Source organism: Myotis myotis, unplaced genomic scaffold, assembly GCF_014108235.1.
Source record: "Myotis myotis isolate mMyoMyo1 unplaced genomic scaffold, mMyoMyo1.p scaffold_m19_p_14, whole genome shotgun sequence".
Lineage (NCBI taxonomy): Eukaryota > Metazoa > Chordata > Mammalia > Chiroptera > Vespertilionidae > Myotis > Myotis myotis.
Genome location: NW_023416318.1, coordinates 13,703,856 through 13,731,671, shown reverse-complemented (window position 1 = coordinate 13,731,671; position 27,816 = coordinate 13,703,856). Strand labels below are relative to the sequence as shown.

Below are 27,816 nucleotides of genomic sequence, written 5' to 3'. Positions count from 1 at the left end.
TGAAAGCGCACTTCCGGCCCTGACGGAAGTTGTTGCTCAGTCGTTTCCGAGGCGTTGTGAGGTAGAGGAGCCTTCCAAATGGATCGCAGCCGCAGCCAAAGCCGCAGCCGCAGCCGCAGTCGCAGCGGCAGCCGCTCCCGCTCCCGCTCCCCTCAGGGGGGTGAGTCTGGAAGCAATTTGGAGGGTCTGGGGCTCGGTAAGAGGCGATTCCTATCCCCCCTTATTTTCTGTGCGAGGGCCGCGGAGATGCAGGCCCTTTACGCCTGAGGAGGCGAGCGGCGTATGGGTGGGTATGGATGGGCAACGAACACCTCCGCCCTCCGGTTCCAAAGCAGGCTTTTTTCTTTTTTCCCCTTCTAAACTGAAGCTTCGTTCTTTATCAGCCTCCAGTCGTAACTTTTTAAAAACATTGTGACTGGGTAATTTAGAATCAGACCACGGTCCCTTCATTTAATTTCTAGGGTGACCATGTGCAGCCATCCAGCCTTTCCGAGTCCTCATTCCCGGAATTAGACGTTGGGGGTACTATTACCTAGCTTTAAAAACCGATGTGAGCAATAATGGCACCTTCCACAGCGCTCAGCACGTGATACCGCCTGTAACTTGAGTGCTCAATGTTCGGTTTTTCCAGCTTATTATAATAGGGAAATGTATATTTTTGAAAAATATGTTTTTGTTGATTTAATTTTTTAATTTTTTACATTGATTTGAGAAAGTAAGGGAGAGGGAGAAACACCTGCTGGCTGCCTCCTGCACCCCCCCTCCTATCTCCTAATGGGAATCGACTCTTTATTCCAAACTGGAAGTGAACCAGCAAACCTTTGGTGCACGGGATGACGCTGAACCAACCGAGCCCCACGGCCAGCTCTATTTTTATGGATTTTCGAGAGAGAGGAAAGGAGAGGGTGAGAGAAAAAGCGATTGGTTGCCTCCTGCATTGGCCCCCTAGTTGGGATGGAGCCCACAACCTGGGCATGTGCCCCAACCTGGAATTGGGCCAGTGACCTCTTGATGCATGGGATGCGCTCAACCAACTGAGCCAAACCGGCAAGGGCATGATCTTTTTAAAAAAAATATTTTTATTGATTTTTTTTTTAGAAAGAAAGGCAGGAAGACAGTGGCGGAGGAAAACATTGACTTAAAAAAGCCCCGCAGACTTGGTGTGCACCATAGGAAGCCCAATCAACTGAGCCACACCGGCCAGGGTTGGAAATTCATATTTAGAATTTTCCATCCAGAAAAGTCACCCCCTAAGGTCTCCTGATCCCCAGCCCCATAAGTGAGGCAGAGCCGTGTACTCTGACTTAGACCCTCGGTTCTGCCCCTGGGTGGTTTTTACCACCTTCAACTTGTCAAGACGTGATTTTCTGAAAAGTTAAATGAGGCCGGCATCCAGATATAGCTATTGAGGATCCCAGTCAGAATAAAGATGTGCCCAATCAGGATTAAGAAGTGCTGTTTAATTGTAGGATACACACCAGATTTCCTTAATTTAGTACAAAGAAATCTAAAAATGTCAATTTTTTTATATTGAGTACTTTTTGAAATGATAATAGTTTGGAAATATATATATTTAGTCAAATAACATTTTGTTAAAATTAATTTCACCTGCTTTTACTTTTTAATGTGACTACTAGAAATGGCTTGCATTATATTCCTATGAGACAGCCCAGCTCTAAATATTTGAGGTAAATTTTGGCTCTGCAATTTTTGTTCCTTGTGTTAGAACATAAGCGGTCCCCATCCACTTCACCGGAGAAAGAACCCAGTCTCCAGGAAAGGTCTCCGTCCCGGGAGAGAGAGCTGAGAAGGAGCCGCTCTGGGTCCCCGCACGGAAGACGCTCCAGGTAAGTGCGGAACATGGGCGGAGCTTTACCACGAGCCCCAGAGAAACTAGTTGTTGCCCTTTACTTTGTTTTCATCACTTATAAGGCCATTTACAATGCCATGAAATGGGGGGACTTAAGCCCATCTTATTCTCAACCTAACATTTCCCTGGGTTAATGGGGTTAATAAGTCTCTACTCCTAGAGTTGCCTTTAGGAGTAAATGAGAAATAATGCCAGAAAAGCACTTAACATGATGCTTGGCAAAAATAAGAAATAAGTGTTTGTTTTGTTTTTATTGACTTTTTGGTGATAAAGATTTATTCAAGTATGTAATAAAAAATGTGAGATCTTGGAAGTACCTTAGAATGAACTTGTGATTTCCTAATAAGTATCCTTTGCTGTTTAAGTCAACGTTTTGTGTTTATGTGCAGTTGTTAGAAACTGTTTAGTTACGTTTTTCTGCCTTGCAGAACATTTTTTAGCCCTAGCTATACTGAGCAAGACTGTGTTTTTGCTAACAATTGGGGTAGGCAGAACCTTCTAGCTTATTCTTCTATAGGAAATGGGCTCGTGGTTCTCGGCAGCTTGGCTCTTGTTCAGCCTTTACCTATCAGGCACTCATGCATATCTGTGCTGATTGACACAGTGACCAGGTATGTCTGTGTTTCTGACATGTTTACTTGTTAAATATTAGATCCCCAAGACGACATAGATCCACATCTCCTTCTCCTTCTCGACTGAAAGAAAGAAGAGATGAGGAAAAGAAAGAAACAAAGAGCAAAGAACGTCAGATAACTGGTAATGTTATTAGAAAATAACAGTAGGAAGAGTGCAGCCTTGTTTAGATAACTTCAGGCATGATAACATTATAAAAGTATAATTTTTGACCATGATAACATTATAAAAGTATTAAGTTGTTTATAGTGTTTATTGCATACTAGAGGACCGGTGCATGGAAATTCATGCACTGGAGGGGGGTCCTCAGCCCAGCCTGCCCCCTCTCACAGTCCGGGAGCCCTCGGGGGCAGGAGGTGACCCAGCGATCAGGGGAAAGTGACGCCCCATCACACCTCTGCTGCTGCCACTGCCGGCAGCGCAAGCCTCGGCCAACCCTGGTTACCTGCACCTCGGGCCGGCCCTGGGGGGCTGGGGGGCTGAAGGGACTGGAGGACTCCAGAGGCAGGCACGTGGCTAGGCCAGACCCGCCTGGGGGCGGGCTCTGCCTTACTGTGGACCTGCTGCCCCAGTGGGGCTGAGGGGACTCAGCACTGCCATCTTAGAGGGCAGGGCAGTCAATTAGCATCTTCCCTCCTTATTGGCTGTGGGTGCCGCCATCTTTGCGACAGTGTGAGGGTCAATTAGCATGGTTTGAGATTTTGTTTTAATTGTACCTTAGTGAGTTCCTGGTTATCTATGGTGCTCCTGATGTGGGAAGGACATGTGAGCATATTTTATTTTGGAAGTACCTTCAAAACAAGTGTCATGTCTGATATGAAAGGTGGCCCTGCCTAAAGGCTTCAACATGTCCTTTTAAGCAGTTTCTTCTGTTGGAAGGTGGAGAGCACATTCCTTCCTTGCACCTCAAATTACATTCTGCCCAAATTGAAGAGAAATTTTTTTTTGTTAGACTCAAGTCTTTACCTGATTGTTTTGGGGTTTTTTTTTAAATATATTTTTTACAGAGAGGAAGGGAGAGGGATAGAGAGTTAGAAACATCGATGAGAGAGAAACATCAATCAGCTGCCTCCTGCACACCTCCTACTGGGAATGTGCCCGCAACCAAGGTACATGCCCTTGACCGGAATCGAACCTGGGACCCTTCAGTTCGCAGACCGACGCTCTATCCACTGAGCCAAACCGGTTAGGGCTACCTGATTGTTTTATATGTCTTCTGCTGGTAACATGGAATGACTATTAATCTAGTGCCACCATTCCCTTAATATATAAAATGATAGAGTTTTAAAAATTACCTCTTATTTTTGCAGAGGAAGATTTAGAGGGCAAAACAGAAGAAGAAATAGAAATGATGAAGGTAATGGGATTTTCCGCCTTTGACTCAACAAAAGTAAGTAAAACTCGAAGCCAGTTAAGCATTCTGATTTGAATTAATTCATTATGACTGTCCCATTTTTCCATATTCTTTTCCTATTGCCTGTGTAATTGATACAAGTTTATTCAGTTAAAAGACAGTAACTGTCTGTGTGAAGCAGTGTGAGGGTACAGAGAAGGAAGCAGTGAGGTGCCATTGAATCCAGGGAGTGTTTGCCTGGGATAAGGTCGAGTTAGATCTTGAAGGGCCAGTACAAAGAAGAGGATGATCATTTTAAGTAGAAGGAGGAGTTCATGAAAATGCCCTGTAGACATGAAGTAGCATAGTGTATTGTGGGAATTTCAAATTCAATGGCTGTTAAAAAGATGCTGATGGGCCACTGACTACAATGAGGCTGGAAATAGGGGTAGGAAGCAAATCATAGCGGACTTTTGCTGCCCTTTGTCATGCTAAGGAATTTAGAGTTGATACTTTGGATGGTAAGAGATAGCAAAGATTTAAAAAAAACCCAAAACCACACAAGAGTGATAGGATTATATGTGTGTTTTAGACAGATGACCTAGGGCAGCCTTGGAGCACAGATGGGAGGCATTTGATTGGAGGCAGGGAGAACTGCTGAGTCATGCAGGTGAAAGATGATGAAGACATGAACTGAGAGGAAGATCCGGAATATTGAGAAGCATTTAGGAGCCAGAGTTCGTAGTAGTGGGAGTGAGCAATCAGTGATGACTGAGATGACAGGCTGAAAGACTGGGTGGCAGGGTTAACCAAGAAAGGATATTGGGAAGAGGAAGTGCTGTGAAACAGAAGAAAACTCAGCTGCCGGATAGAGATGACTTTGGGTAGCTGCACACATATCTCTTAGCTCAGAGAGGAGTGATTTGGCGGTGAATGCTATAATACTGGAAAGAATAAGGGGGAGGGGGAGGGGAAGGGGAGGGATTGTGGACAGGGAGCTGAAGTCAGGGATTATAGGGAGGGGGAGGGGAGAGAGTAGAGGAATAGGGAGACGGGTAAAGAGAAATAGGGGAAAGAAGTGTTGGAGAGGGGAAACGGATGGGAGGAGGGGGGTTGAGGGAGCTAGTAAGGATAGACAGAAGGAAGTATATGTGGAGAGAGAATATATTTTTAAACTTTCTTTTATATCTGTTTAATTCCATAAATGGAAATTGAGAATATTGAGAAAAATAGTGAGTTGTGAAAGTAGGGTAATTTCACATGCTTTGGAGTTTCTACCTGATGTGATCGTGTAGGGCTCACATATTTGTGTGTTTTGTGTGTGTGTTTTATTTTTTTATTATTTTTTATTAATCCTGACACAAGGATATTTTTTTCCATTGACTTTTAGAGAGAGTGGAAGGGTGAGGAGAGGCCCCCACCAGGGCCAGTGATCAAGCATGCAACCTAGGTTTGTTTGGCATCAAACCCAGGACCTTTCAGTCCAGTCTGATATTCTGTCCACTGAGCCAAACAGGGCATGTGTGTGTTTTAAATGACAATGTATAAACTAAGAAGAATACTGAGGCATGACTGTTTTGAAGTGAAAAATTTAAGGCCTGCTGGAGTGGCTCAGTGGGCATCATCCTCTGCACTTAACGGTTGCTGGTTCGATTGTGGTCAGGACACAAGCAGGGCTACAGGCTCCTTTCTGACGTGCAGAAAACAGCCGATCGGTGTCCTGCTGGAGCATTAAGTTTCTATCTTCTTCCTTCCTCACTCTCTAAAAATAGACTATTCTTGTAAAAAATACATTAACTATGAATATTGTTTTGAATATTATTTGTTTACATGTGACTATAAAAAAGTGAACAGTTGTAATACTTGGGAGCTCATGGGATATCATCAGGATCTGAAAATTCTTTTCTAATTGGGCTACCTCATTCTTAGATGCATCTTGCCATGTAAGTCTGTCTATAGGATCCAGTTCTTTTGATCAAGGCATTTAATGTATCCTTTCTGTTTTTATCATTTGTTTATTGCTTTTCTCCAGGGAAAAAGGTTGGTTGGCTGTGTAAATGCCTATGCCGTAAATATATCTCAGAAATACAGGTACGCATAATCCCCATTTCTGTGTTTGAACCAATGTATAAATTATGTCCTTTGGAAAGAATTTGTTATAGGATAATTGTGTTTGTAAGAAATGTAGCAATTTTCCATACAGTCCCTTGTTTTAATCTTCCTTGCTTATGATCTGGATTTTAATTTCCAATTTATAGGTAAACTAATAGCTATTATAGACAAGGGTAGTTAGCTTCAATGGTTTAGAACTGTAGAGATACAGTGGGGCCTTGACTTACGAGTTTAATTCGTTCCAAGACCGAGCTCGTTAAGGAGCTCGTTAACTCAAATTACTCTATCAACTCAATGCAAAAAATTGGCCGAGAGACAGCTGGTATCTCAAAAAACTCGTTAGTCAGGACACTCGTAAGTCAAGGCCCCACTGTAGTTCTTTCTTCAAAACGTGAGTTTTAAAAAGTCTTTAGAGTTTATTTTTATTATAATTAAATATTTTTCTTTTAAATCTTTTTTTTACTGACTTTAGAGAGAGAGAAGAGGAGAAGAGAAGAGAGAGAGAGAGAGAAGCACGAGAGAGAAATGATAGGCGGTATCGTTCACGCACCCCGACCAGGGACCGATACCGCGGCTCAAGCATGCGCTACGACCGGGACTCATACCGGAGACACCACAGTTCACGGGACTACGCTCATTCAGCTGAGCCACACCGGCCAAGGCTAAAATTATAGATTTAAAATAGATCTCTCCTGAATTACTCACCTAGATTGATTATGTAAGGATTTTAACTGTAAATACATTCTTCTGTTAAGTGGAAACATTTTATTAATACCACAGGACAAACCAATTCATACTTAAAATCTTACTGAATTCCTAATGAATTAGAAAGTCAGGAAGACATCTTCAAACATTGCCTTTCTTTCTACTTTATCACTGATGAAAGACTAACATTCCAATTAATTTAGAATATGAATAGTGTGATTTGATAATGCTGGTGAGTTAAGGAACCAGAATCATCATTGACATTCCTTTGTAAAGTTACCTTCAAATAAAGTGTTATGGAGAAAACCAGTATGCAATCCGATTTACTTGGCAAGTACCTGTTTTGAGCTCTGCTCTATTTCCTTAAACTAAGTGTTTAGTGTTACCTAAAATAAATATAGTTTTGAATTGATTTTTTTAAAGTCTGTGGAATCTTCCCAAATAATTATGAAAGAATATTTTTATACTTCTATTTGGATCTTACAGTAAGTAGTCTAAAATACTTTTGCTTATTTTGAAAGTGAAGTAATATCATCTTACTGTACATTAAATAATCTTGAATACTTCTTACCCTATCCTTTGCCATCTTAAAGGCAATTCAGGTGTAATCTCTAAAGCATGTGATTATTATTTTTATTTTTTAAAAAGCGAGAGACATTGATTTGTTGTTCCACTTATTCATTAATTGATTAATTCTTGTATGTGCCCTGACTAGGGATCAAATCCTCAACCTTGGCATATAGGGACGATGCTCTAACCAACTGAGCTACCTGACCAGGGCCATGATTATTTTTTCATAAGAGGAGTCCAGAATTTTTTTTAAAAAATAAACGTTGAATTTTTTTCTTCTTGTCATAGGCAGGACATGAATTGCAAAGGTGGATTCAACAGACCTTTGGATTTCATTGCGTGAGAATTGAAATGTTGAAGAATGGTTGTTTTTTCCTTCATCTTGATCAGAAGAGTGGATTTTGTTTTGTTTTTTGTATTTCATATGCATCAAAACAGGATCACAGTCCTTCTTTGTAAAGTAAGAAAATTTTACCTATGATGTGTGCAGTTCGCTTGCCTTGCCTCAAAAGAAGAAATGTTAAATATTTCATTTTTTTCTTTTAGGAAGTATCATTTGGGGCAATCATCAAGCCCATTTTTTTTTTCTTTTTTCTTTTTTCTTTTTTTTTGTCTTTATTCCTGTGGAAGCTGTATATGTTTTCTTCTTGGGTGCTTGATAGGACTTCTTAAAACACGTAAAAGTAATTTGGATGTAAGCTTCTCAAATAAAGCGATATTTCTACCCTCTTGTATTTTATAATACCATATTGTATTACTACATGAAAGTATCACCCTATAAATTTCCTTTTTTCATACATAGATTTAGATGTCATGGTTCTTAGTTAAAAAATTAGAAGAATGAAAAAGCATAACTGAATTTGTGTATCTTAGTTTTTTCCCTCAATATCATTTACCCCCATTTTATTTTTAAAATATATTTTTATTGATTTCAGAGAGGAAGGGAGAAGGAAAGAGAGATAGAAACATCAATGATCAGAGAGAATCATTGTTGGGCTGGCTCCTGCACGCCCTGACCAGGAATTGAACCGTGATCTCCTGATTCACAGGTCGACGCTCAACCACTGAGCCATGCCGGCAGGGCTTTCCCCCCATTTTAAAAGCAATACATGCTTATTATTTTAAAAAAAGAAAGAAAGAAACAACAGAAGAAACCAAACAGTAAAGGAAAAGCCAAAATCACCTGTAAAACCTACCCCCAGAAACACTCTGTTAATATTTTGGTATCTATCTTTCCAGGATCTAATGGGTGTATATTTCTTACTTCCAACCATGAGATCAGAATGCAGTTCTCTTTTGCTAATCCTGTGCTGTGAATATCTTTTTAATATTCTTACATATTCTTTGGAAACTTAGCTTTTAGGAGGTATTTGGTTGTACCATAATATATTATTAACTAATCATTTACTTGGTGAACATTAGCTTCCCTGCCATGATTTGCTATAAGTAGTATCCCTGTTACATATATCTTTTTGTACTTGTTGCATTATTTCCTCAGGTTCAGTTCTTAGATGTGAGATAAAGGGGTGTATGTGCATGTTTTAAGGGTTTTGATACATATATATGGCTAGAAAGGTAACAACTGATTCTGACCAGTAAAGTATGAGCCTTCCCATTTTATACACCACCAGTATTGTGCAGAATTTACTTATTTAGTTTTTTGGGATTTTTTTTTTATTTATAGAGAGGAAGAAGCGAGGGGGGGGGGCGGGGGGGGCGTGGAGGGGGAGAAACATCGATGGGAAAGGGACACATGGATCGGCTGCCTCCTGCACACCTCCTACTGGTAATCGAGCTCAGCATGTGCCCTGACAGAATCGAACCAGCAACCTTTTGGTTGCTAGGGATGACGCCCAACCAACTGAGCCACAGAGGCCAGGGCCATAATAATTTATTTAAAGCTCCCAATCTGATAAGTAAAATATTGGTATTTGCTTTTAATTTCTAAGGAGAAAGAACATTTTAAAAACATGTTTACCAAATATATTTCTTTTGTAAAGTGCTAATTTCAAATCTTGAATCCATTGGTGTTTTGGCAAGCTTTTCTTTTTCTTATTTGAAGGATGCTCTTTTAATATTGAAGATAATAACCATTACCCATTCTGTTTCCCATCTCCATGATATTTGAGGCTCTGGTTATATTTTAAATTTTGGTTGTTTTTTGTGGGGTTTTCTGAGTAATACAAACACCTGGGACATAATTTGGACAACACAAAGGACATAGGGATGAACTAATTGTGTATCCTTTCAGAGATATTCTGTATGTACACAATGCATCTTCTTATTCAAATGTAAGCACATTTTACACACTATTTTGCACCTAACCTTTTTTCACTTACTTGTAAATCTTAACATTGTTTTTTCCTTTTTAAAAAAAGAAAAATATTTTTATTGATTTCAGAGAGAAAGGGCGAGGGAGAGATAGAAACATCAATGATGAGAGAGAATCATTGATCAGCTGCCTCCTGCACACCCCCTACTGGGGATTGAGCCCGCAACCCAGGAATGTGCCCTAGACCGGAATCAAAGTTGGGACCCTTCAGTCCATAGGCCAATGCTTTGTCCACTGAGCCAAACTGGCTAGGGCTTAACACTGTTTCTTAGAGGTACAGGTAATAATGTCTTTTTTTTTTTTAAATCATGAAATATGGTTTATTCCAGAAAGTCCAAGAGAAATATTAATACAATTCACAGTCTCCATGTGGCTTCTTCTGTATATCCTTAGTTATAAGACTGTTCAGCTAGTTTTCAGTGTGTTCGCAATGATGATGGTTCTGTAGTTTAGTTGTAATTTTGATGTGGTCCTAGGAGGAGATGAACACATTTACCCACTCCACCATCTTGACTGGAAGTTCTGCCGCCTTTTTTTTTTTTTTTTAATCCTCACCTAAGAATATTTTTCCCATTGATATTTAGAGAGAGAGTGCAAGGGAGGGAAGGGGGAAGAGAGAGAAACATCGATGTAAGAGAGACTCAACTGGTTGCCTCCCATACTCGCCCTGACTAGGACCAGGGATAGAACCTGCAAGCGAGGTACGTGCTCTTGACTGGGAATCAAACTCAAGGTTCAAGGACCAGTGCCCTAACCACTAAGCAAAACTGGCCAGGGCTCTGCTGCCTTTTTTTTTTTAATGTTAATCCTCACCCAAGAATTTGGTAGGGGTTTTTTCATTGATTTTTAGAGAGAGATGTGAAGGAGACATCAGTTGGATTGCTTCCCATATGTGCCCAATGGGGGATCAAACCCATAACCTGGATATGTGCCCTGACCTAGAATCGAACCCACGACCCTTCTGTGTATGGGATGAAACTCTAACCAACTGAGCCACACTGGCCAAGGCTTGCTTTTTTTCCTTTCTTTTAAGGGCACCAATTATATAGTCCACTAAATGATAGACTATAAGTTTTTTTTAACTAATGCCCTATTGATGGATATTCAAGTTGTTTCTTTTACTATTTTAAAAAATTCTATAATCACTATCCTTGTATGTACATGATTTTATGTGTCTTTTTAAAAAATATTTTTACTGATATTTTAAAGTGAGGATAGGAGTAGGGAGAGAGAATCATTGATGAAAGGGAAACATCAATCAGTTGCCTCCTACTGGGGATTGAGCCTACAACCTGGGCATGTGCCCTGATTAGGAATCGAACCAGCGATCTCTTGGTGCCTGGGTTGATTGATGTTCACCACTGACCCACACGAGCTGGACTGTTTTGTCTTTTTAAATGTTTTTATTGAGCCCAACCAGAGTGGCTCAGTGCATGGTAATGACCTATGAACCAGGAGGTCATGGTTCTATTCCCTGTCAGGGCATGTGCCAGGGTTGCGGGCTCGATCCCCATTGTGGGGCGTGCAGGAGGCAGCCAATAGATGATTCTCTGTCATCACTAATGCTTTTGTCCTGTCTTCCTCTCCCTTTCTGAAATCAATAAAAATATATTTTAAAAGGACAAATATAAGTGTTTTTGTTTATATTAGAGAGGAAGGCAGAGGGATAGTGATAGAAACATCGAAGAGAAACATTGACTGACTGCCTTCAGCACAACCCATGTTGGGGATTAAGCCCACAACCCAGGCATGTGCCTTGATTGGAAATCAAATTGGTTGACCACTTGGTGCATGGGTCAAGTCTCAACCACTGAACTACACTGGCCTGGCTGATATTATGTCTTTAGCTGGATTTTTAAATTCTTCATGGCATCTGAGATTTGACCACCTATTATAGTTTTTTAAATTTTTTTATTTTTAATTAAATTTTTTTTTTACTTTTAGAGAGAGAGAAGGCAGAAGGAAAGAAACATCTATGAGAGAGTGAAACACTCATCAGCTGCCTCCTGCACTCCCCCTACCAGGGATTGAACCTGAAATACAGGCATGTGCCCTGACTGTGAATCAAACCGTCAAATCTTTTGGTGCACGGGATGATGCCCAGCCAACTGAGCCACACTGTCCAGAGCTATTGTAGGTCTTTAAAAGCTTTCCTGGCAGGTTATTCCATATAAAGAAAATAGTAGTATGACTGCATTGCATAATACAGTGTACAGAGCACCTTGGTTCATTTAATCCCTATGAAATACAGCAGGTATTATTTCCATTTCTCAGATGAGAAAGCTTTTCAGACCATAAAGGCAGAAATTATTGGTGTTTATACTACAGGTTGCCTTCAGTGCTTGAATATTTGAATGTGCTACATTAGCTGCACAACTTGTAGTACCCATTGCATGAGTATCACTGCCTTAGATTATTTTGCTTGGACTTTTTGCAAGCTGAGCTAAATAGACTCCCAAACCCCCACTCACCAAAATACTCATGTATCTCTAAATTATCCATAACAAGGACTCTTTCTGACCATATATGTGCATACCCAATAGTTTGAATATGGAAGCTAAAAATTACAGGATAAAATATAACCCAAACTAAATTACAGGTCTGGATTGTCATCTTAGTGTGGTGTCTGGAAATTTGTGACTTGAGATCCTCAAGGTAGCATAGTTTGTAAATAAATAACCTGATATTATCTGGTAGGTCAGTAGGTTCATGCTCCATCAACTAACACCAAAGAAATAGAGGAGGGAATCTTTCAAAACCTAAGATAAGACACCTCTGATCCTAAGAGAAGTCTTCGTTTGAAGAGTCTTTTATCTATCAGATTATATAACAGGTTGCTGCCCCTCAATGGGCATAAATTATGTCAAAAATATTTTCAAGTATCTAAATATTATGAATGCTTCAGGGCTCAATCCTTAGTCTAGAGAGAACTCTATTTGACTTCAAAATCTTTAGTCATGGCTCTCAAATTTATACTTCCAGCTTGACCATTTTACTGAATTCCAGGCTTGTATATGCACCTAGATTATTAGGCACCTCAAATTTAAAATTAACTGAACTCTCATTTCCCTGCCCAGCCTTCTTTGAGGTTTTCCCATCTCAGTAAATGGCTGGCTCCTTCACTCACTTCTTTGGTCAGACCAAAAGCCTTAGGGTCATCCTTAACTCCTCTCTTTCTCCTGTGCTCCATATCTGATTCATTGGCCAATTCTTTTGACCCTAAGAGTATATTTTGAATCCACTTTTTTTCCCTTAATTCTCATTCAAGGGTTTTTAGAGTGTGGAAGGGCAGGAGAAATAAGGGGGGAGAGAGAGAGTGCGTGTGTGCGCTCTTGAGAAACATCGTTTTGAGAGAGAGACATCACTTGGTTGTCTCCCAAATGTACCTCATCCAGGGCCTGGGGTAGAGCCTGCAACCTAGATACATTCCCTTCACTGGGAATTGAACCCACAACCCTTCAGTTCATGGACCAACGCTCCAACCACTGAGCCACACCAGCCAGGGCTTCAATCTGATTTTTTCAGATTTATCAAAGTGTAATTGACATGAAATTATAAGGCATTGCAAATATACATCGTAGTGATTTGATACATGTTGAAACTTATAACTGTATAACCTAAGCCATTGCTCTTGCCTGGACTACTCTAGTGGCCTCCTGATAACTCCCCTTCTCTTGCTCCCTCCGTTTATCCTCCATCCAGCAGCCAAGGTGAACCTTTTAAAATGTGCATCAAATCGTGTTGCTCCTGCCTCTGGTAATTTTCTGTGATTTAGAATAAGTCTAGTTCTTACTGTGTCCACAAGCCTGAAGTCTGGACCCTGTCATCCCACAGCCTCCCCCTCATCCTGCTGCACTCAGCCACGCTGCTGGCCTCCTTGCTGTTCTTTCAGAACAAGTGTGCATCTACCTAAGAGTCTTCCCACTTGTTCCTCCTGGAATGTTCCTCCTCCCCTACAAATACCCTCTTCCCGATTTTACCTGGGTAGCTTCTCTTTATGTTTGGATCTCTGCTTAAAATAAGGTCGTTCCTGAATACCTTGTCCAACATATGAAATCCCCCTCCCCTCTTTCCCTTTATCCTGCTTTACTTTTTTTTTAACATTTAAAAATTGAGAAAAAAGTCACCCTCTTAAAGTATACCATTTCAGTGGTTTTTAGTATACTCAAGACTTATGCATCCATCACCAGAATTCCAAAAAAAAATTTTCATCACTACAAAGATAAACTGCACCCATTTAATAGTCATTCCTCATCCCTCCCCACCCCAGAAACCACTAATGTATTTTCTGTCTCTAAAAATGTGTCTGATGTGGACATTTTCATATAAATGGATATTTCATGGAATGGAATTACACAATAATTTGGTCTTTTGTGTCTGGTTTGTTCCAGCATAATGTTTTCAAGATTCATCCATTCTATAACATGTATCAGTACTTTGTCACTTTCTATGGTTGAATAATATTCTGTTCTATCACATAGCACATTTTTATTAATAATGTATCAATTGCTGGGCATTTTGGCTATTATGAATAGTGCTGGTATGGACATTCTTATACAAGTTTTTGTATGAATATGTTTATTCTCTTGGGTGTATAACTGGAGGTGGAATGGCAGTGGGTCACATAATAATTCTGTTTAACTTTTTGAAATACTGTCAAACTGTTTTCCAAGCAGCTGCATTCTTTTATATTCCCACCAGCAATGTATGAGGGTTCAGTTTTCCACATGCTCTGCAAACTTTCCTTTTCCTTATAGCTTCTCACTGCCTGACACACTCTATATTCATTTGTTACTCTGTAGTTCTCCTGTCTTGTTTGCTACTGTAGACCCAGCACCACACAGACTGGCACAGAGTAAAGCAGTCAGTATCTGTTGATTTTGTGACCTTTTTTCACTTGGCCACTTCCCTTCATTTTTATGTTAACCTTCACTTACCTAAGTAATAGACACATTTTCTTTTTGTTAATCCTTACCCGAGGATATTTTTCAATTGATTTTTAGAAAGAGTGGAAGGGAGAGGGAGAGACAGAGAGAAACACCAGTATGAGAGAGACATCAGTTGGTTGCCTCCTGCACGCATTCGAACCATGGCGGGAAACCTGCAACTGAAGTACGTGCCCTTGACTGGAATCGAAACCAGGACCATTCAGTCTGAGGCTGATGCTCTATCCACGGAGCCAAACCGTCTAGGGCTAGACACATTTTCCCTGTAAAAATTTTAAAACATTATGACAAAGGTAAATCCCATTTGCACAGTACCCCTCATCCTGGTCCTATTGTCCTTTGCACCGTATCTTTTCAGACCTTTATCTGTGATGCATATGAGTAACAAACAGTTCAAAATGAGGAAAATACATTGGGATTTTTAAAATGCAAATAATACGCTGTAGGATCATTTTACAACTAAATATTATTTTTTCATTTATTTTTTATTGTTGACAGTACAGTAAAACCTCAATCTAACAGACTAATAATTCAGGCAAGGTATCTGTTAGTCTGTTTTATAATAAAGTAGGTTTTCCAAATGTATATGTTAAAACATTAATTAGCTTACCTATTTTTACTTGTGTAAACACATTTGTGTAATTAAAATTAAGTTTGTATGAAAAGTTAAGTATCACGGTAAAGTTTTCTATATGTATTGCAGTAATTTTAAATTTATATTGAATAGGTCTAGTAAATGCATGCATTCACCAGTTACCAGGAGTAAATAAATGCACATAACTGGGGTGTGGCTTAATGTATGTTAGAACATCAGTTAAATATGTAGAATATAGTTGTACATGTGTAATATTTATGTTGGCAAAATTACTAGTGTTCCAACATATGGCCTATTCCCTAAAATTTGTTAAAAATAACAGTGAACCCAGCTGGCGTCGCTCAGTGGTTGAGAGTCAACTTATGAACCAGGAAGTCACAATTTGATTCCCAATCAGGGCATATGCCCGGTTTGCGGGCTCAATCCCCAGTGTGGGTCGTGCAGGAGGCAACTTATCAGTGGTTCTCTCTCATCAATGTTTCTATCTCTCCCTCTCCCTCCACTTTGAAATTAATAAAAATATTTTTCTTTTAAAAAAATCAATAGAAAAAATATCTTCAAAGATTACCAAAAAATAAAAATTAACAGTGAATTAATAATAGAAGAATCCGTTAATTTAATTTTAAGCAGATCTTGGTTAAAAAGAATTTTAAAATTAACAGAGTGTTACTTTTCACATATGACATATGGACCAGAATTTTGTCCAGTAAATTGAAGTCCATTAAATCAGGTTCACAAAATTGAGGGGATGACTGGAAACTTAGCAAGCCAAAATTAAATGAACAATGGTAGTCATTAGCTTTTTTAGCAAGTGTTTAGCAGCTAACATTTTATTGAATTTCAAGTCTTTGAATACTATTACCATGTTTACTGAACAATTTGTGACATCACATGCAAAAATAGGGTTACCAAGACTCATTGTGGGTATCTAAATTTGAGTTCATTAAAATAAAATGTACTTTCTCAGTCACATTAAGCACATTGCAAGTGCTAAGTAATCACACGGAACTACTGGCTACCAAATGGGACAGTGCAGATAGAATATGCCCATCATTGCAGAAAGCTCTATCAAATAGATTTGGTCTAGAATGCTGGACTGTCAATATTAAAACCATGTCAAAGGTTTTATTCCCTTAAAGGTGAACCCATGTAAAGAACAGTAAAGATAATAGAGCCAGAGTACAAATTAGGTGATGATTTGCCAATCACCTAAAATGATATGTTGAGTCATTTCAAGCAATGTGGATCTAATTGCTTGGTGGCATTTTTTTTTTTTTTAAGGCATAGTACAGTTCTTTCCCCAACCAGAGCCTGCAATTTGTCCCAGGTTCAGGGTACAGATGTAAAAAAGCAAAGTCTCAAACAACATCAATCACTGCTAACTAGTGGTCAGACTACATCCAACTAGGGGGAAATTACTGACTCAATAGCAGGCATCCATATGGAATGGTAAAGTAGGATACTTTTGTAAAGGTTTATCTGAAACAGGACTGCAAAGGTAAAACAACATTTAACAAAAGCTAGAGATAGTACATTTGCAGAGAATCACAGATGGTTCATGTTGATTCTTACATAAGGTACACAAAATTTAAACACAGTTTGGCTTTATTGAGGAAATCTGGTTGGTTGGGGAAGAAACACAAATATGATCACAAGTGTTGACCTCCGCACTCAAATTCTATCTCAGTGGCCTTAGAATGAGAGAACTTCAAACCATGTATTGGAAATATAGAGGGTTTTCTTCCAGATACAATGCTGAAGATATACAGTGCTGGGTAATGTACATCCTAAGAGAGGGCGACTTGGAAAGCCCTAGCAGAACCCAATTTCTATCCCACATCTTAAAGGGGAGGAGCCATTTATTGGCAAAGACTGATCCCCTTTATAGAATTTAATCGTTTGCTTTTTCCCTTTCTCTTCTTTTTTCCTCTATTCTGACTCATTCACACCAATATTTGAGTGGATGTAAGATTCTCCCATCTTTGAAAAACCGTCAGTCACACTTTTACCTCTACCCACTATATGATTTACCCAACATCACCAAACTCCAAGGGTTCCCCAAATTGTCTTCACTTCAAAAGCCATCCACAACTCAACTTCACTAAAACTTCCAGAGTCAACAATGGCTTTTTTGCAAACTATTAGTCTCCATGTGTTTGGAATTTTTTTTCACTCCTTTTAACTAACATTTCAAATTAACGACTTTATTCGCCTTTAAAAAGCAGCCTTCTCTTAAACTTCTCTGACACCACACTCACCCCGTTTTCCTCCTGTTTTTCTGGTCATTCCTTAGTCTTTGTGGGTTCTTCCTCTGGCTATCTCCAGGCCCTTGTTCCTGAGCTTGCACCAGGTGGGTGACTTCATGCACTCTCTGTGCTTCAAATGCACATCTGTATTCTGATGATTTATTTTTCTGTGGTTCCAGCATAGATCTTTCTTCTGAATTCCAGAAACACACCTAGTCGGCATCTCCTCTTGGGTGTTCAAAATGGCACCTCAAATTACCTTGTCCTGATCTGAAGGTATCTTCTTTCCCCAGATTTTATCCTACATGCCTTATCTTAGCAAATGTTGCTACCATCTACCTAGTTCCACAAACCTGAAGCCTGGATGTCTGTCTTTCTTGAATCTTCTAATTCCCTCATCCTCTGCATCTAAACATCACCAAGTTATTCAGGTTTCACTAATTGTTTATCAAGTGTTAGCAGGTTCCACCGTACCTACCTACTGACAGCATTCTACTATAAGCCACTGTAATTTCCAATCTAGATTATTGAACCAGCCTCCTATTATATTCCCCACGGTGAAGCCTCTACATTTTTCAAGTGTTCTCTGAATGAACTCAATCTGATTCCCTCCCATCCTTTGTCTCAGGATAGCTGCCATAGTTTACAAGTCTATTCTAGCAGTGTCTTTAGATTTCTACTCCTTGTTCCCCAAGTGGCTTCCATACTTTTATTTCCCTGCATAGCCCATTCTTACTCTTGCATTTGCAGCCTTGACAACCTGTTCTACCTTTTACCACAACAAGTGTCACCCCATTTCACCTAGCTAATGTGTACTCATCCTTAAGGTCTTGTTTGGACATCATTTCCTTCTGGAAACTTCTCTTGACAACCCTCTCCTTCAAAACCAGTTAGGTACCAGTCTTATGTGCCCTCATAATGTTTTCCCCATCAATGCACATTCACACTGTTTACTAGTTTGTATCTCTCAGTGGCCAGCAGTCTACTCAAGAGCAGGTATGCCTTTTTCACTATTAATCCTCTGTTATGCAGGTGTGCAATAAATGTTCCTTTGAATAATTGTATTGCTCATGCCTTTTTATTTTACTTTCTCATGTTTTGACACCTGGACTCTTGGGAGAGTGCCTTTCAATTGTTAGCCTATATCCTCCAACCACCTTCTTTACCAAACTTTCACAAGCCAGGCAACATTCCTCTGCCCTAATGACTCCAGGGCCAGGTACCAAACAAACCTGCACAGCCTCTATATCCCCAAACCCGCTGAAATTATGCAAATTCGCCAATCATAAATTCGCCCTGTCTCTCCCATTCCTTCCTGCAAAAACCACAATCATGTCTCTTACCCATGCTTTCCCCTGGCTCCCTCTGCCTCCTGACCCACCCTGGTGCTTCCCGATGTGGGCTTAAACTGCTTGCAGTTTAGAATTGATTTGATATGAAAAGTCTTGTGCATTTATCAAGAACTGCCAAGATAAGGGGCGGAAAGAAAACTGTGTTAGGGTGGTGGGTATATGGGTTTTTCCGGATTTCTATAACAACATGAACTAGCACACGTTAATGCCCACCGTGAAACAAAAGCCTCGGCGAAAATGGGGCTGGAAGAGCGGAAGTAACAACTTGGTTCTCAGCCGCATCTCCCCGCTCCAGTGGGCCCTTTGATGCTGGGCTGGCTTTGCGCAGCCGCACTTCGTTAGACGCGGAACCCTTGTGAGTGGTTTCAACGTTTTCCAGTCGGCAGTGAAAGCACACTTCCGGCCTTCACGGAAGTTGTTGCACAGTCGTTTCCGAGGCGGTGTGAGGTAGAGGAGCCTTCCAAATGGGTCGTAGCCGCTCCCGATCTCCGAGGCGGGGTGAGTCTGGAAGAAGTTCGGAGGGTCTGGGGCTCGGTTAGAGGCGCTTCCTATTCCCCCTTATTTTCTGTGCGAGGGCCGCGGAGATGCAGGCCCTTTACGCCTGAGAAGGAGACAAGCGGGTGTCTGTGTGGATGGGGGGAACGAAGACCTCGGCGCTTCGGTTCCGAAGCAGGGTTTTTCCCTTCTAAATTGGCGTTTCGCTCTTTATCAGCCTCCAATAGTAACTTTTGTTATTATTGTACCTGATAATTTAGAATCAGACCACGGTTTTTTCATTTAATTTCTGGGTGACCGTGTGTAAGCCATCCAACCTTTCTCAGTCCGAATTCCCATAATTAGACATTGGGGGTAATATTACCTAGTTTAAATACTGATGTGAGCAATAATGGCACTTTCCATAGCACTCAGCATGTGATACTGCCTATGTCTTAATGCTCAAGGTAGGTTTCTCCGGTGTATTGAATGGGGAATCGTGTGTCCTGGGAGCTCACCCCCTAAGCCTTAGGTCCTAAGGTCTCCTGGTCCCCAGCCCCATAAGTGAGGCAGAGCCGTGTACTCTGACTTAGACCCTCGGTTCTGCCCCTGGGTGGTTTTTACCACCTTCAACTTGTCAAGATGTGATTTTCTTTAAAGTTAAATGGGGCCGGCATCCACATATGGTTATTGAGGATCCCAGTCAGAATAGATGTGCCCAATCAGGATTAAGAAGTGCTGTTTAATTGTAGGATACACACCGGATTTCCTTAATTTAGTACGGAAAAGGTAGCATCATCTCAATACTTTCTTATATTGAGTACTTTTTGAAATGATAATAGTTTGGAAATATATATATTTAGTCAAATAACATTTTGTTAAAACTTATTTCACCTTTTTATTTTTTTAATGTGAATACTAGAAATGGCTTGCATTATATTCCTATGAGACAGCCCAGCTCTAAATATTTGAGGTAAATTTTGGCTCTGCAATTTTGTTCCTTGTGTTAGAACGCAGGCGATCCCGGTCCACTTCGCGCGAGAGAGAACGCAGGCGCCGGGAAAGGTCTCGGTCCAGGGAGAGAGATCGGAGAAGGAGCCGCTCTCGATCCCCGCACAGAAGACGCTCCAGGTAAGTGCGGAACATGGGCAGAGCTTTACCACGAGCCCGAGAGAAACTAGTTGTTGCCCTTTACTTTGTTTTTATCACTTATAAGGCCATTTACAACAAGCATGTCAAACTCAAAGGCTAACGTGGGCCAGATAAGGTTTAAGTTTCTGTGGGCCGCAAAAAAACAAAAGCTTCAATTTTCATAGAAATGTAGGTTTATTTTGATAGAGATGTGCTCAATACAAAGGGCTGAAATAAATGAGTAATCGTTAAAATAATAGAACATTTTAATAAAAATTAATATTTTTTCTTGAACTTTAATTTACCAGACACTGAATAACTGCACAAATTAATAAGTGTAACGCAAATAAACTTATTTTTCTTCTTCTCTGAAAGTGAAACATTTCCTGTTGTGCACACCAAACAAGTCAGTACAAGACTAATGATGTGTTGCCCTAACTTGTTTGGTTCAGTGGATAGAGCGTTGGCCTGCGGACTGAAGGTCCCAGGTTCGATTCCGGTCAAGGGCATGTGCCTTGGTTGCGGGCACATCCCCAGTGGGGGGTGTGCAGGAGGCAGCTGATCAATGTTTCCAACTCTCTATTCCCTCTCCCTTCTTCTCTAAAATATCAATAAAATATATTTTTTTAAAAAAAGACTAATGATGTGGCAATCGGCTGCTAAAATATTCGCTGCTAGATTTAGTGGAGAGAAATGGTGCGCCTGCATGTAAGACGTGTAAGGGAAATGAATGCAACACGATTATAGGGGCCAGTCATTAGTGAACGTTGTTATTAATAATTATGTATAACAGGATATTGTAAAAATTAAGTTATGAAATTTTTATTAAAACGTTTCTTACACACCATTATATTGGCTGGGCTGAAAAGATATTTGTTGTGGGCTGCGAGTTTGACATGCTTGATTTACAATGCCATGAAATGAGGGGGACTTAAGCCCATCTTATTCTCAACCTAACATTTCCCTGGGTTAATGGGGTTAATAAGTCTCTACTCCTAGAGTTGCCTTTAGGAGTAAATGAGAAATAATGCCAGAAAAGCACTTAACATGATGCTTGGCAAAAATAAGAAATAAGTGTTTGTTTTGTTTTTATTGACTTTTTGGTGATAAAGACTTATTCAAGTATGTAATAAAAAATGTGAGATCTTGGAAGTACCTTAGAATGAACTTGTGATTTCCTAATAAGTATCCTTTGCTGTTTAAGTCAACGTTTTGTGTTTATGTGCAGTTGTTAGAAACTGTTTAGTTACGTTTTTCTGCCTTGCAGAACATTTTTTAGCCCTAGCTATACTGAGCAAGACTGTGTTTTTGCTAACAATTGGGGTAGGCAGAACCTTCTAGCTTATTCTTCTATAGGAAATGGGCTCGTGGTTCTCGGCAGCCTGGCTCTTGTTCAGCCTTTACCTTTCAGGCACTCATGCATATCTGTGCTGATTGACACAGTGACCAGGTATGTCTGTGTTTCTGACATGTTTACTTGTTAAATATTAGATCCCCAAGACGACATAGATCCACATCTCCTTCTCCTTCTCGACTGAAAGAAAGAAGAGATGAGGAAAAGAAAGAAACAAAGAGCAAAGAACGTCAGATAACTGGTAATGTTATTAGAAAATAACAGTAGGAAGAGTGCAGCCTTGTTTAGATAACTTCAGGCATGATAACATTATAAAAGTATAATTTTTAACTATTAAGATATATTAAGTTGTTTATAGTATTCATTGCATATGGATTGAGATTTTGTTTTAATTGTCCCTTTGAGTTCCTGGTTATCTATGGTACTCCTGATATTGGGAGGACAATTAAAAATGTGAGCATATTTTATTTTGGAAGTACCTTCGAAACAAGTGTCATGTCTGATATGAAAGGGGTCCTGCCTAAAGGCTTCAGCATGTCCTTTTAAGCAGTTTCTTCTGTTGGAAGGTGGAGAGCACATTCCTTCCTTGCATCTCAAGTTACAGTCTGCTTGCACAATTCACCATAGCTAAGATTTGGAAACAGCCTAAGTGCCCATCAGCAGATGAGTGGATTAGAAACCTGTGGTACTTCTACACGATGGAATACTATGCTGCTGTAAAAAAGAAGGAACTCTTACCATTTGCAACAGCATAGATGGAACTGGAGAGCATTATGCTGAGTGAAATAAACCAGTCAGAGAAAGATAAATATCACATGATCTCACTCATTTGTGGAATATAATGAACAACATAAACTGATGAGCAAAATTAAAACCAGAGTCATAGAACCATCAAACAGACTGTCCAACCTATGAGGGAAGGCGGGGGGTGAAGTGGTAAGAGATCAACCAAAGGACTTATATGCCTGCATATGCATAACCAATGGACACAGACAGTAGGGAGTTGAGGGCATGTGCTGGGGGTTGGGGGTGGCCAGGGGGAGGACACTGGGGGAAAGGGGAGACTTATGTAATACTTCCAGTGGTCGGCAAACAGCAGCTCGCGAGCCACATGTGGCTCTTTGGCCCCTTAAATGTGGCTCTTCCACAAAATACCGACTTCTGCGCTTGGGCCACGAAGTTTCAATTGCACTGTACATGCGCGCCCACACGTGGTATTTTGTGGAAGAGTCACACTCAAGGGGCCAAAGAGCCGCATGTGGCCCGCGAGCCGTGGTTTGCCGACCACAGCTTTAAACAATAAAGAATTTTTTTAAAAGTTACATTACAAATGGAAGAGGAATTTTTTTCATTAGCTTAAGTCTCTTGTGTGTGTGTGTGTGTATAAAAAACAGTTTATTTCAGAGAACATGGGAGAGGGAGAGAAAGATAGAAACGTCATTGATGAAAAAGCATTGATCAGTTGTGTCCTGCACATCCCCACTGGGGATTGAGCCCAAAACCGGGATATGTGCCCTGACCAGGAATCAAACCATGACCTCCCTAGTTCATAGTTGACGCTCAATCACTAAGTCACAGCAGCTGAGCTAGACTTAAGTCTTTAGCTGATTGTTTTGTATGTTCTCTGCTGGTCAGGTGGAGTGACTGTTAATCTAGTGCCACCTTTGCTTTAATATATATAAAATGATGGAGTTTTAAAATTTTTCACTTATTTTTGCAGAGGAAGACTTAGAGGGAAAAACAGAAGAAGAAATAGAAATGATGAAGATAATGGGATTTGCCTCCTTTGACTCAACAAAAGTAAGTAAAACTTGAAGCCACTTATGCAGTTTGAATTGAATTAATCCATTATGACTGTCCCATTTTTTCATATTTTTTTACTGTTGACTATGTAATTGCTTCCATTGATACAAGTTTATTCAGTTAAAAGATAATAACTGTCTGTATGAAGCGGTTTGAGGGTACAGAGAAGGAAGCAGTGAGGTGCCATTGAATCCAGGGAGTGTTTGCCTGGGATAGGGTCGAGTTAGATCTTAAAGGGCCAATAGAAAGAAGAAGAGGAAGATCATTTTAAGTAGAAGGAGGAGTTCATGAAAATGCCCTGTAGACATGAAGTAGCATAGTGTATTGTGGGAATTTCAAATTCAATGGCTGTTAAAAAGATGCTGATGGGCCACTGACTACAATGAGGCTGGAAATAGAGGTAGGAAGCAAATCATAGCGGACTTTTGCTGCCCTTTGCCATGCTAAGGAATATAGAGTTGATTCTTACATATATTTTATTATTGATAGTATTGCAGATATCTCCAATTTTCCCTCCCTTCCCCCCCTCCCTCCCACCCTCGGAAGAGATGATTCTTTAGGTGGTGAGAGAAAGCAAAGATTTTGAAGAAAATGAGTGATAGGATTTGTATGTGTTTTAGACAGATCACCTAGGGCAGCCTTGGAGCACATTTGGGAGGCATTTACTAGGTGTACCGGTTAATAATGTGGATTTTTTTCAATAGATGGAGTTACACATATGTTGATATATATGTGATTTGATATGTATGCTATTTTGTTGTATTGACAACAAGCTTCAAAACTTCATATGTCAAATTTTCTGAAGGTGTTAACATCATAGATATTTTTACGCTTAAAAATGTTGAATTTTGTGCCAAAAAAGCATCTGTGGAAAGTTTTAATTCATTACTTTATTTTGAAGAAAAGTGCTGCTGAAAGTTATCGTATACTTTGGGAAGCTTATGGTGAACATGCTCCATCTCAAGATACTTGTTCTTGGGAGGTCAAAATCCTGCACCTCAAGTAATTTACCCATTATTCTTCCCTTCCCCCAAAATGTAGTGAAAACGGGAAAAGTAAGATCAAATATATTTATTTTAGCTCCACTTTAAATATGTGCCTCATTTGTATATGCCTTTAGGCCAGTGAGTAAGAATCCTTTTTTTTCCCTAACACGGACTGATAGGGTACACTCCCATGAGTAATAATGAGGAAAGGGGGGAATGAGGGTCATGTATGTGAGGGCTCTGTGTGTGTGTGTGTATGTGTGAGAGAGAGAGAGAGAGGGAGAGAGAGAGGGAGAGAATGCAAGTGAGCGCTAACCGATGATGTTCATACATTTAACAATCATTTTCTGAGCACCTGCAAGTGCAGTGGCCTAGGATGTGAGTATGCAAAGGCATATCCCTCCCTCAAGAAGCTTGCAGTCTCATAGGGGAAATGACATCAAGTGTATACATTATGATAATGCAGGTTGGAACATGGTGGGTATCGATGCCTCTGGATCATTTGAATTGAGCCTTGAATGATGTATAAGCACCACGTAGTTGAAGATAACCAATGGGAGTTGGGATGGTAATTCAGACATGAGGAAAAGCAAGTGGTGAGTTAACTTGGCTGAATCAAAAGACCCATAAAGGAATTAATGAAAAAGAGGGTAGAAGCCACATGAGAAAAGGCCAAGATATAAGTGACACTCAACATTAGCATATGTTACTCTGTATTCTGATTTCTGATTTAAAAACCCAAATTGCAAGGCCTGTGTAAGAAATGGGATTTAGATGAATGGTGACTGATCCAGCCATAATTTGAAAATGTGAATTTTTCTAGAGAAAATACTGTTAACATATATGGTTTCAAAGAATTCTTTGACCAAAAGAGGTTAGGATCTGCTACGCTATTTCCCTTCATGCCTTGCACGTAATACATAAACCAGGAATGTCTCTCTTTTTTTTTTTTTTCTTTAATTTTATTGATTTTTTACAGAGAAGAAGGGAGAGGGATAGAGAGTCAGAAACATCGATGAGAGAGAAACATCGATTAGCTGCCTCCTGCACGCCCCCCAGTGAGGATGTGCCTGCAACCAAGGTACATGCCCTTGACCGGAATCGAACCTGGGACCCTTGAGTCCGCAGGCCGACGCTCTATCCACTGAGCCAAACCGGTTCGGCACCAGGAATGTCTCTTGATTTGAATATTGTATTATTTGCTTATGTGTGACTATAAAAAGGTGAACGGAAGTGTAATACTTGGGAGCTCATGAGATATCATCAGGATCTGAAAATTCTTTTTCTCATTGGCCTACCTCATTCTTAGTTGGATCTTGCCATGTAAGTCTATCTATAGGATGCAATTCTTTTGATCAAGGTATTTAATGTATCCTTCCTGTTTTTATAATTTATATATTGCTTTTCTCTAGGGAAAAAAGTTGGATGGTTCTGTAAATGCCTATGCCATAAATGTGTCTCAGAAGAGGAAGTACAGGTATGCATTACCCCCATTATTATGTTTGAACCAGTAATATAAATCATGTGCTTGAGAAAGAATTTATTATCGGATAATTATTTGTAGGAAATGTAGCAATCTTCCGTACAGTCCCTTGTTTCAATCTTCCTTGCTTATATTCTGGTGTGTTAATTTCTGATTTACATGTGAACTAATTATTATAGAGAATGGTAGTTGGCATAAATCTTTTTTTTTTTTTTTAAATATATATTTTATTGATTTTTTACAGAGAGGAAGGGAGAGAGATAGAGAGTTAGAAACATCGATGAGAGAGAAACATCGATCAGCTGCCTCCTGCACATCTCCCACTGGGGATATGCCCGCAACCCAGGTACATGCCCCTGACCGGAATTGAACCTGGGACCTTTCAGTCCGCAGGCCAACACTCCATCCACTGAGCCAAACCGGTTTCGGCTGGCATAAATCTTTTACAACTGTATAGATAGTTCTTCAGAACATTTTTAAAAGTCTTTTTACTTTAATTTCATTATAATTATAGATTTAAAAAATAGATCACTCCTGAATTACTCATTTGGATTGATGATGTAAGGATTTCAACTGTAAATATATTAGTACACACATTTTATTAATAGCATGGGACAATTCATACTTGAAATCTTTCTGAATTCCTAATGAATGGAAAAGTCAAGAACACGTCTTCAAACATTGCCTTACTCTCTACCGTTACCACTGATAAAAGACTAATATTCCAATTAATTTAGAATATGAATAATGTGATTTGAGAATGCTGGTGAGTTAACACGTTAAGCGCCCAGCCTGTTTTGTCTTCCGGACAGAAAGTATAGTGTCAGTCCCCGGTGACTGACTGGGCGTTTAACGTGTTAAGGAACCAGAATCATCACTGGCATTCCTTTGTAAAGTTCCCTTTAAATAGAGTGTTATGGAGAAAACCAGTCCAGTATGCAATCAGATTTACTTGGCAGGTGTTTTGAACTCTGCTCTGTATCCTTTAACTAGGTGTTTGGTGTTACTTAAAATAAATAAATTGATTTTTTTCTAAGTCTGGAATCTTCTCAAATAATTTTGAAAGTATATTTCCATGCTTCTATTTGGATTTTACAGAAATCTATAATGCTGTTGCTTATTTTGAAAGTGAAGTAATCTCTTCTTACTGTACATTAAATAATCTTGAATACTTCTTACCTTATACTTTGCCATCTTAAAGGTTATTTATAGGTGTAATTTCAGAAGCATCTCATTTTTTATAGAGAGAGAGGAAGGGGGAAAAAGAGAAAGAAACATCAATTTGTTGTTGCACTTATTCCTTGATTGATTGATTCTTGTATGTGCCCTGATTGGGGATAGAACTTGCAACCTTGGTATATTGGGACGATGCTCTAAACAACTAAGCAGCCTGACCAGGACCATGGATATTTTTTCACAAAAGGAGTCCAGAATTTTTTTTTTTTTTAATGAACGTTGAATTTTTTCTTCTTGTCATAGGCAGTACATGAATCGCAAAGGTGGATTCAACAGACCTTTGGATTTCATTGCGTGAGAATTGAAATGTTGAAGAATGATTTTCCCCCCCCTCATGATCAGAAGAGTGGATTTTGTATTTTGTATTTCATATGCATCAAAACAGGACAGGATCACAGCCCTTCCTCCTTGTAAAGTAAGAAAATTTTACCTTTGCTGTGTGCAGTTCACTTACCTTGCCTCAAAAGAAGAAATGTTAAATATTACATTTTTTTCTTTTAGGAAGTATCATTTGGGGCAATCATCAACCCCATTTTTTGTCTTATTCCTGTGGAAGCTGTATATGTTTTCTTCTTGGATGCTCGTTAGGACTTTTTAAAACACATAAAAAAGTAATTTGGATGTAAGTGTCTCAAATAAAGCAATTATTTCTACC

The 27,816-nt window shown here is 39.7% G+C and overlaps 1 protein-coding gene across 8 annotated transcripts; it reads left to right on the top strand.

Moving 5' to 3' along the window:
* On the top strand, nt 1–27,816 carry SNRNP27 (small nuclear ribonucleoprotein U4/U6.U5 subunit 27). Of its 8 annotated transcripts, none has more exons than XR_004971798.1 (8): nt 3–196; nt 1,727–1,847; nt 2,523–2,614; nt 3,814–3,893; nt 5,869–5,927; nt 6,421–6,666; nt 7,512–7,917; nt 27,405–27,816. XR_004971798.1 is itself a non-coding variant. In XM_036334248.1 (7 exons), the coding sequence occupies exons 1-6, from the start codon at nt 19,159–19,161 to the stop codon at nt 25,877–25,879; spliced, it is 465 nt and encodes a 154-aa protein (XP_036190141.1). In that variant the 5' UTR covers nt 15,733–19,158; the 3' UTR covers nt 25,880–25,919; nt 27,405–27,816. The 8 variants fall into 8 exon arrangements, 3 of the variants coding, with proteins under 3 accessions (XP_036190141.1, XP_036190143.1, XP_036190142.1); XR_004971797.1 differs by having other exon boundaries at nt 2,523–2,626; XM_036334248.1 differs by lacking the exons at nt 3–196; nt 1,727–1,847; nt 2,523–2,614; ... (2 more) ...; nt 6,421–6,666; nt 7,512–7,917 and adding exons at nt 15,733–19,192; nt 20,179–20,299; nt 21,791–21,894; ... (1 more) ...; nt 24,358–24,458; nt 25,855–25,919.